Source organism: Eutrigla gurnardus (genome assembly GCF_963514095.1).
Source record: "Eutrigla gurnardus genome assembly, chromosome: 20".
NCBI classification, from domain to species: domain Eukaryota; kingdom Metazoa; phylum Chordata; class Actinopteri; order Perciformes; family Triglidae; genus Eutrigla; species Eutrigla gurnardus.
The window spans coordinates 9056203-9066600 of NC_139931.1; the positions used below are offsets into that span (position 1 = coordinate 9056203).

At 40.1% G+C, this 10398-nt stretch overlaps 1 protein-coding gene across 1 annotated transcript; it reads left to right on the forward strand.

The window, feature by feature from the left end:
• The first annotated feature begins 353 nt into the window (after positions 1-353).
• On the forward strand, positions 354-10295 carry LOC311031448 (uncharacterized protein). Its single transcript, XM_084037758.1, has 18 exons — positions 354-736; positions 1465-1627; positions 2039-2194; positions 2277-2437; positions 2577-2756; positions 3067-3208; positions 4840-5024; positions 5157-5298; positions 5376-5570; positions 6960-7108; positions 7202-7364; positions 7569-7718; positions 7983-8143; positions 8478-8711; positions 8755-8872; positions 9447-9631; positions 9718-9859; positions 9954-10295. The coding sequence occupies exons 1-18, from the start codon at positions 545-547 to the stop codon at positions 10139-10141; spliced, it is 3006 nt and encodes a 1001-aa protein (XP_083893884.1). The 5' UTR covers positions 354-544; the 3' UTR covers positions 10142-10295.
• Positions 10296-10398: the final 103 nt, after the last annotated feature.

Sequence of the window (10398 nt, forward strand, 5' to 3'; positions counted from 1 at the left end):
CTACATGGGTGAGCGTTACAATTCTGCCATAATTTAAAATATATTTAATGAAAAATACATAAATAAGCCTTCTATTTGAAAATGTTGTTCTATAGATCTGCCGCCATCAATTGACCCAAAAGGTTCTGTCAGGTTGAGCGCCAGCAGCTCCAGGTTCACTGCACATCTGCCTATAACTCAAGACTGTATCCCTGTGGAAATAGCCGTTGTGAGGCAGCAGCCATCTTTGGACTACACCTTTTTTTGACAAAAACAACTTTTCCCACAAATTTTAAACATGATGTTCATAATGATTTAAGTCTCGCATAGAGGTTCAGTTTGGACTTTGTTGACGTCAGTCAGCTCAGTGTTGAATACATTTGAACTATATTAACTTCTTATTCTGTTTACATACCTTTGGACTGGGTCTTGCAATCAAGTTAGCAGTTGGACATCCGCCAAAGCTAATAAAGATTCTCGCGGCTATAATAGAGGACATTTTACTGTCTCAGGTCTCATAAAAGACAAGAACATTCTTTCTGACTTTGTTAAAAGTGTGGCTGTCATGGAAAATATTTCTCTGTTCTATCCCAGTACAACCTCTCTACTGGGTGCTGTTTGTATCCTACTTGTCTTGTATGTACTTTTCTCCAACTCTGACCATCAAAGAAAGGAGCCTCCGGGACCCAGACCACTGCCGGTGTTTGGCAATTTGCTGCAGCTGGATCTTAAGTCATTGCACAATACGCTGTGCGAGGTAAGCAAGTGACATGGAAAACTAAATCAACTATATACTGTTTATACACTTCCATTCAAAAGTGTGGAATCACCTTTTATTTTGATGCTATTGTAACATAGTTTAAACGGTATAAAACCAGTATTTTTGTCCCCAAACTAATTTTCCAGTCAAGCAAAGTGTAAGTCACCCTAGATCATTATTGACTGACTTTCTAAATATTATGTTCATCTTATATTCCCTACATATTTTGGAAAATAAATAGACACATTCTGAATTTCTACAGTCAGTAAAAGATACTATGAGATTTTAAGGTTTTTGACTGAAAACTATGCAATTTAAAGTAATTTTGGAGCACTATTATTAATACAGATAACTCCCAAAAGCTTAAAGACAAAACTTGCTCTAATTCCAGATCAAACTTTTGCAGGACGCAAAAACATTTTAATTATAATGTGATTACATAACTGTTTTGAAATTGTTAATATATGTTATTGCTTTAATGTGATATGGGATTTCTCTTCTTGATTTTAGTTTATGTTTGAACATTTTAGTAGCTCTGGAATAAGTGCATGCAAAATGAAACAGTGATGCGCTCCTGTCTCCTTTGTTTGTTTTTGTTGGGAATTAAAGTTCAGTTTGGATGATTTCAATACTACTAAGGCAGTAAAACTTTATATTATGTCACAATATCCTGGCTTTTTTCAAGTTGTATTCATCACGAAATTGTCTGCTTTTTTATGTCGTAGCTTTCCAAGAAATATGGATCAGTGTTTACAATATATTTGGGATCCCAGAAAGTGGTAGTCCTGGCAGGATACAAGACGGTGAAGCAGGCTCTGGTCAACTATGCTGTGGAGTTTGGAGAGAGACTGGTCACTCCGGTAGGCAGTGACATAAGTGGTCCACATAGTACGTAAAGAAGCAGATCTTTGTGACAATCACTCACACAACAAGTTAATCAAAGCTATAATCATCTCATTCAATGAGTATGTTGATATCACTTAACTGTCTACTGCCACAATAGCTAAGTTGTGCTTTGAGTGCAAAGGTTCTTCCAGAGGTTGTGATGTTGCAAATGATCTGCAATGGAAATGTGTTTAGAAAACCTACAAAAGAATAATGCAAAGAAATCTTATTTACTCATTTGTAAATGCACAATTTATGCCTCTGCAAATAGCAAGCTATTAGTGCCTTCACTCATTCAACCCTTGCAGCGTTCAGTGCAGTTACTCTTGCTATAAAACCCTTGTTAAAATTTTTCTAAAAAATTCCAATGACGCAAATTATATTTTGATACATGTCTGCTTGATTTCACTGCAGGTAAAGGAATTCTATTTGCCAATGGAGAATTATGGAAAGAAATGAGGCGTTTTACTCTGAGCAACCTGAGAGACTTTGGGATGGGCAAAAAAGCAGCGGAGGAGAAAATCGTTGAGGAGACTCAGTATCTGATCGAAGTGTTTGAAAGACATGAAGGTAACTCTTCTCCCGTATTACGTCTACCGAAGGATACTATACTGTTTGTTGTTTTACACGATACACTTTTTGTTTGTTTTAGGTAAACCCTTCACTTCTACCCAGTCAATAAACTATGCAGTCTCCAACATTATCAGTTCAATTATCTATGGCAGCAGATTTGATTACAGTGATCCAGAATTTAGACGCATGGTAGACCGAGCCAATGACACGATTCGACTCTCAGGCTCTCCTTCAGTACAGGTACGCCTTTTGCCTCTCACTAAATAAACCAAAAGATGAATGAATGAATTACAGACTCATGGGCCATTCTATAGACATTATATTGTTCTTTAATATTATACAGGTTAAATGTGTGTTATTCTCTGTTTATCTACAACAGTTGTATAACATGTTCCCCTGGATGTGTGGATGGGTGAGGAACAGGAAGCGTCTCAGGCAGAACGTTGCTGAAAACAAAGAACACATGAGGCAGCTGATCGGACGTTTACAAGAAACTTTGAATCCTCAAATGTGCAGAGGATTTGTGGACGCCTTTCTGGCCCACAAACAGAAGCTAGAGGTGCTCAAGTCTAGTGTAATATCATAATCCAAGTATTAAATCTCTAATTGTTCATTTCTGTTCTTTTTTTTCAAATATTGATTTACAGGACTATACCAGTCTAATTCTGACATCCCTCAATTAGCAGAGATCCCCCCCTTTCTCCAACTCATCTTGTGTGCATCAGTGTTTAGTAGAGCTCACCCTAACTGTTTCCTTTAATGCTTGACATGAATTCATAACACCATTCCATTTCTATGAAATAAATTAATAGCTAGAAGATGAAAACTAGTTAGAGCTTCAATCTAAACACATTTCCCTTCTTCATAAGGATTCAGGAATTACGGACTCGTACTACAAAACGGAGCACCTTGTTTCAACCGTTGCCAACGTCTTTTCTGCTGGTACTGATACGACAGCAACTACACTGAGATGGGCTATGTTGCTCATGGCCAAATATCCTCATGTACAAGGTGATTACACACTTGTTTTCTTGCTTTAAGATTATTATTTGCTAGATAGTATTGTGAAAGATAGTCAGGAGGGGGCGCGGGGCGGGGGTTTGATGGATTCACATGTGCAGTTTTTGGATTTCATGAATGGATAAAAGAAACTTAGACAACGCTGCACAGGACTTTTCTGAGTGTAGCTCCTTACTTTGTGTTACTCATGTGTTGCTTTGGAAATGTTCTGTATTCCCCACGGACCTGGATACAATATGTTGCAACAGTCATAGTCATTAGTCATTTGTTCTAATTCAATTCAATTCAATTTTATTTATTTATATGGCACCATTCATGCAGGTAAATGCAACACAAAGTGCCGTACAGAAAATACAAATTTAGAAAATAAGAACAAAACAACAACAACAATAAAAACAACAACAACAGAAAGAAAGACCCGACCCCCCACCCGGAACACACTCGCACACTCACACTAACATGCACGCAACTCGGCACACCACACACACACACACACACACCCCCACGCACTGCATTGGCTAAAACTGTAGAGACATGGCTCGGCACTGAGACATCGGTGAGTGAAAGGCCATCCACACCATGAGGGACTCTGGTTCCCGTCAGTCGACGGTAAAAGAGATAAAATAATGTAAAATAGAACAAGATAGCAGTAATAAAATAAATAGCAAAAACTAGATAAAAAAGCTAAATAGCTAAATAGGATAGAATAAAATCAGTATAAACTACTAAAATAAGCAAACTTAAAATAATAGATTAAAACTTGGGGAATAAAATAGCAGACTTAAAATAATAGAAAGTTAATTAATTAAAAGCCAGACTAAAAAGATGAGTCTTGAGCCGTTTTTTAAAAACATCAACATTCTCTGCGGCCCTGAGGTTCTGCGGCAGGCTGTTCCACAGTCGGGGACCATAATAACTAAAAGCCGCCTCCCCCGTGTGTTTTCAATCTGACTTGTGGAACGGTTAAAAGGCCGGTGGACTAATAAGTCCAGTTGCAGTAAAATGCCTGCCCACTAGGGAGCAGTATTGACCATGTCTTTATGGACCTTGCTTTGTGCACTGGTGCACAGTCATGTTAGAACAGGAAGGGGCCATCCCTAAACTGTTCCCACAAAGGGAGCATGGAATTGTCCCACAACTCTTGGTTCCTTTCACTCGAACTAAGGGGCCAAGCCCAGCTCCTGAAAAGCAACCCCACACCATAATCCCCCCTTCTCTACACTGTTCTTGAGCGTATCTGAAGGCCACATGAAGTTTGGAGGTCTGTAGAGACTGACTCTGCAGAAAGTTGGCGACCTCTCTGCACTGTGCCTCAGCATCCGCTGAACCTGCTCCATCATTTTAGAGAGATGAGAGATGAGAGCGACCCATTCTTTCACAAATGTTTGTAGAAACAGTCTGCATGCCTAGGTGCTTGCTTTTATATACTGTGGCCATGGAAGTGGAACACCTGATTTCAATTATTTGGATGGGTGAGTGAATACTTTTGGCAATATAGTGTATCTTGTTTATGCAAAATCCTGTGACATAGCAATTGCAATGTGTTGGGGAATGTGTTCATTATTGTTACCTGTTTCTGACAGTTTGTGAGAGGCAGATATCTTACTCTTTTTATTTTCCAGACCAGGTCCAGGCAGAGCTGAGCAGGGTGGTTGGAAGCCGTCAGGTCAAGACAGAGGACAGGATGAACCTGCCCTACTGTGACGCTGTCATCCATGAGACACAGAGACTGGCAAATATCCTTCCCAGCTCTATTCCTCACACCACCAGCACGGATGTGACCTTTCAGGGCTATTTTATAAGAGAGGTAAAAATCCAACTAATCAAGTCATGTAAAATAATTGAAGACGATGCAACCGTATGCTTGATTGTTGAAAGATATGAAGTTTGTACTGCTCTTTATATCATTGGTAATTATTAATGAAGTGTCTTCCTCAAGGGAACCCCTGTGTTTCCTCTTTTGACATCTGTCCTGTGGGATGAAAGTGAATGGGAGAGCCCACGCACCTTCAACCCTGCCCATTTCTTGGACAAGGATGGGAAGTTTGTCAAGAGAGATGCCTTCATGCCTTTCTCTGCAGGTTAGCAAACTCAAAGAACACTCCTTGTCCATTCCAACTGAAGTTTTTCCGATTATCTGAAGCTTGGTCTCTCCCAGGTCGCAGGGCGTGTCTGGGAGAAAGTCTGGCTAGGATGGAGCTCTTCCTGTTCTTCACCTCCCTCCTGCAGCGCTTCCGTTTCACTCCTCCACCTGGAGTCACAGAAGAGGAACTGGACCTGACACCAGCTGTAGGCTTCACCCTCAACCCGTCACCTCATGAGCTTTGTGCGGTCAGTCGAGAGGGATTTCAAAATTAATACTTCAGCATTGTTGGACACTTTTGCACAGTGGAAAGCTTCTGAGATTCCAATATCATTCAAAAAGTAACACTACTGTCCACTTTTAAACCAGCTGATTATTATTATTATATTATTATAATTATTTTTAAATGTTTTTCTTCAAATGATGTGATCTGGCAGGGTTTGTGTATCAGCAAGGGATTATTAGTTGAGAAATGACCACTATGTCACAATGGGCTAACTTAAAGCTGCACCAATTAAACTACTAGAAGTTATTTGCTAAACGTAGCCAAAACATTTAAAAGGGAACTAAATTCCAAATTGAGTATGTATGTTTAATTGAGGGATTGCCTCCAAACGGTTCTCAACATTACGATGGCTATGCAATGATTTAATGGAAATACAGCTTATTGTCACTGAGTTCAAAAGATAGATAGGAAAGAGTAGACAAGGTCACGGGCAAACAAGAAGAGAGTGTCTGTCACTGATTAAGTGCTGGTGCACACTTTACCCGAATAAAGGAGGCAATCAGGTTTTATGTCAGATTATAAGTTTAAGGTTGTTGTGGCATTGCACTACTGAAATCAGTACTTTGGACACTCGAGTGATCCTTACTGCACAATGGTGCCACCTGGTTGAATGACTGATGATTTGATGCTTATGTTATTTGACATATCACGGCTTTGTGCTTTACTACACAATAACTACAAACCTAACAATTGTTGATTGTGACACATAAATTATGTATACTGTATGTAGGTTCCTTAATCCTGTCTCACAGCCAACCTCTGGTCTGAAATGTGCATTCTCTCTACTGGCCATCAGGGGGCAACTCCTCTGGTTGCAAAAAGAAGTCTGATTGAATGGAAGTCTATGAGAAAATGACCCTACTTCTCACTTGATGTATCATTATAGTAAACATAATAAACATGTTACTGTTCATGTTAAATAATTAAACAGGATGCATATGTCAAAGATGGAGCTCTTCCTGTTCTTAACCTCCCTCCTGCCACCTGCAGCACTCTCGATTCACTCACTCTGATATATTACTCTGGCTGTCTGATGGAGGGAAGGAATACAGTCATATTGTCATGTTTTTCTTTGTGACAGTCTGCAAAGCAGAGGAACTTATGTACACATAAATCATTAACAACTCGAACTGGTGCTTTTGGCAGAGTGGACCTTTTTACTGTCTTGCCAATGTTTTCACTTTATTTATTCAGTGCAGGCTGGGGTACAATATGTCCCTTTGAGTGCCAGTGGATGTGCATTTGAGTATAAACATCACTGTGTTTTTCACTGCAAGGCTCAGTGAGTGGAGTGCCATTAACAGCAGGAGAAATGTTTCTTTTGGAGGATTTTGTTGTCTACCTTTTCTCTAATCCCACCACTTCTCTGGGAGTTGTTGCTCTCCTGCTGGTCGTCTATCTAGTTTCTAGTAGTTTCACCTCCCAGGGATTTGGAAAAGAGCCTCCGGGTCCGAAGCCTCTTCCCCTGCTGGGCAACTTGCTGCAGCTGGATCTCAAGAGACTCCACGAATCCCTCTTTGAGGTGAGTTAAACACTCTTCTACCAAAGCAAATGCATTTTGTAACAATTTATTGAAGTCTACACTCTCTGAATCTACATTTTTTATTTTTTAAAGCTTTCAAAGAAACATGGGTCTGTGTTTACGGTGTACTTTGCAACCAGTAAAGTGGTGGTGCTGGCCGGTTACAAGACAGTCAAAGAAGCTCTGGTCAGCTACGCAGAAGAATTTGGGAACAGAGACGTCACTCCTATTTTTCATGATGCACATAATGGTCAAGGTAGGTCATGGTATCAACCTTTACATAACTTTTTAAGTACAGTGTATTTTTTTGTTAGCATCAACCAAATATCAATGAGCAATCATAGTAAGACCACACACACCAGTATATTTGTCATTTGTTTGATAATACACTGTTTTAAACACATTTTTTAAATGTCTACTTTGTTCATATTACATTTAACCTGCATGTTGTGTTTAATAGGAATTGTATTTTCAAATGGAGAATCATGGAAAGAGATGAGACGTTTTGCACTCACCACCCTCAGAGACTTTGGAATGGGCAAACGAGTCGCTGAGGAAAAAATCTTGGAGGAATGTCAACATTTGGTCCAAATGATTGAAAAGCATGAAGGTATGGAGATAAATACATGACAAGGTGTTCTGATATACGAAAATAGCAGATGACGTCAAAGTTGTGTTATCGTAATGCTGAGTGACATTTCCTCCACAGAGTTTATTTTTTCAGTATCAGGACAAGTCTTAGTGCATTATTGTTCTGAGAAAATTATAAGTTGAGTTCAAATCCTCACCCATATTTTAATGTTTTTAGTTGCCGCTGATTTGCCACTCATTTGCTCTGAAGTCTTAATAAGATCATTATTTGTCACATTTACAGGGAAACCATTTGATACAGGACACCCACTAAATTGTGCAGCATCCAACATCATCTCCGCGATTGTGTATGGCAGCAGGTTTGAATACAATGACCCCCGATTCAAAAACCTGATGACAAGAACGCAAAACAACACACGAATTTTTGGCTCTGTACAAATCCAGGTACACTTCATGTTTGCTTTTTAAATTACATAGTATTGTAAGGATTAGACAAAGATCAATTATTTCTTTACACAATAGACTGGGGGGGATTTTGGGCAAATTTTAAGTTACACAAAAAGAAAGTGCTCGTCAGACTGAAAAAATAGGGAAATGCAGCTATTTGACTATTATTTAACTGTTTTAAATAACTGATCAAATGTGTCTCAATGCAAAATATACATAATGACCACAGCACAAATCTCACTGTTTAATGAAGACTATATTATTCCATGAAATTTTCTTTGGTTGTTGATTGTTTTCACTAACCTTTGTTGTGTTCACTGTTGCGTCACAGCTCTACAACATCTTTCCCAGGCTGTTCAGTTGGATAAAAAACAGGCAGCTCATATTAAAAAATATTGAGGTGACTGTCAGTAATGTCAAAGAATTAATCAAAGACCTAAAAGAGACGCTGGACACTCACATCTACAGGGGATTTGTGGACTGTTTTCTGATTCGGAAGCAGAAAGAAGATGTAAGACCAAACACGTTTACATCTTTAATCAAAACAAAAATAACATATTTTGTGTGAATGTTCTTTTTCCTAGGAGTCTTCTGTTATGGACCATCACTACCATGAGAAAAACCTTATATTTACAGTAATCAACCTGTTTGCAGCTGGGACTGACACCACAGCGACTACACTGAAATGGGGTTTACTGTTGATGGCTAAATATCCACATGTACAAGGTAAAGAGAGAGAGAGAGAGAGAGAGAGGGGGGGGGGGGGGGAGAGAGAGAGAGAGAGAGAGAGAGAGAGAGAGAGAGAGAGAGAGAGAGAGAGAGAGAGAGAGAGAGATGGGGCTTGTTGGTGTGCATTTATGTTTTCATTAAAGAATATTTTGCTTGTATGTAGAGCTGGAATGAAGAGGAAATGTCCAGCTAAAGTGGTATATTTATGAGCATCAGCTTCTTAGCATGCTAACCTAATTTGGTAACTTGGTAAACATTATATACCTGCTCTACATTATGTAGCCTTGCCATTGTGAACATGTTAGCAATTAGCTCAAAGTAGCCTACAGCTTCATGGCCAAAGACTAGTCTTGTTTAACCCATATATACCTGATGCTGCGCAGCGCAACATTGCCCCTCCCGCCGGTTGCTGCATTGCGCAGCACTGAGTTTCCTGTCATGAAAATGACGACGAATCAACAATGCTGCGCTACACAGCAGCCGGCGGGAGGGGCAATGTTGCGTTGCATAGCATCAGGTATAACCGTATAAATGATGAATGCAGCAAAGAATATTTATTTGTTAAACCCAGACCAGGTCCAGGAGGAGCTCAGCAGGGTGGTAGGAAGCCGTCAGGTCAGAGTCGAGGACCGGAAGAACCTGCCGTACACTGATGCTGTCATCCATGAGACACAGAGACTGGCCAACATTGCCCCCATTGCCATTCCTCACAAAACCAGCCGAGACGTCACCTTCCAGGGCTACTTCATCAAAGAGGCTAGTTGCTCACATCTATTATTTATTGTTGGAAATGTTCAGCTACTTCTGAAAAGGTGAAAACGTACTTTTATTTTTGCCTACAGGGGACGACTGTGTTTCCTCTTCTTGCTTCTGTCCTGCACGATGAGAGTGAATGGGAGACCCCACACTGTTTCAACCCTTCCCACTTCCTGGATAAGGAGGGTAAATTCATCAGGAGAGACGCCTTCATGCCCTTTTCTGCAGGTACAACACCGTCATCAGGATTTTGTATTTTATGGATTGCAGAGACATTTTACACGGCATGGTCCATCTCTTTGCAAATCTCTTGGTTTTGCAGGTCGCAGGGCGTGTCTGGGAGAAAGTCTGGCTAAGATGGAGCTCTTCCTCTTCCTAACCTCCCTCCTCCAGCGCTTTCGTTTCACTCCTCCACCTGGAGTAACAGAGGAGGAACTGGACCTGACACCAGTTGTGAGCTTAGCTCTCGACCCGCAGCCTCATGAGCTTTGTGCTGTCAGTCGCCAATAAGGAAGAGAGCTGGAGCATGGCATTAGGGAGGGGTAACATGCTGTGCAGCCAGCAGATGTTCCGTCTTGAAAAATAGCATCATATCTAAAATAGAAAGATGAATATCATACACAGGTGGACACGTTGACTAGCCTTACATTTCTCTCTCTTTAGTTTAAACACTTTGCATCACTTTTTCCATGCATATGGACTTCACTAGAGTGAGACAACTACATACCTTCGTATTCCTGATTATCGTCAATGGTTAATTATTTTCA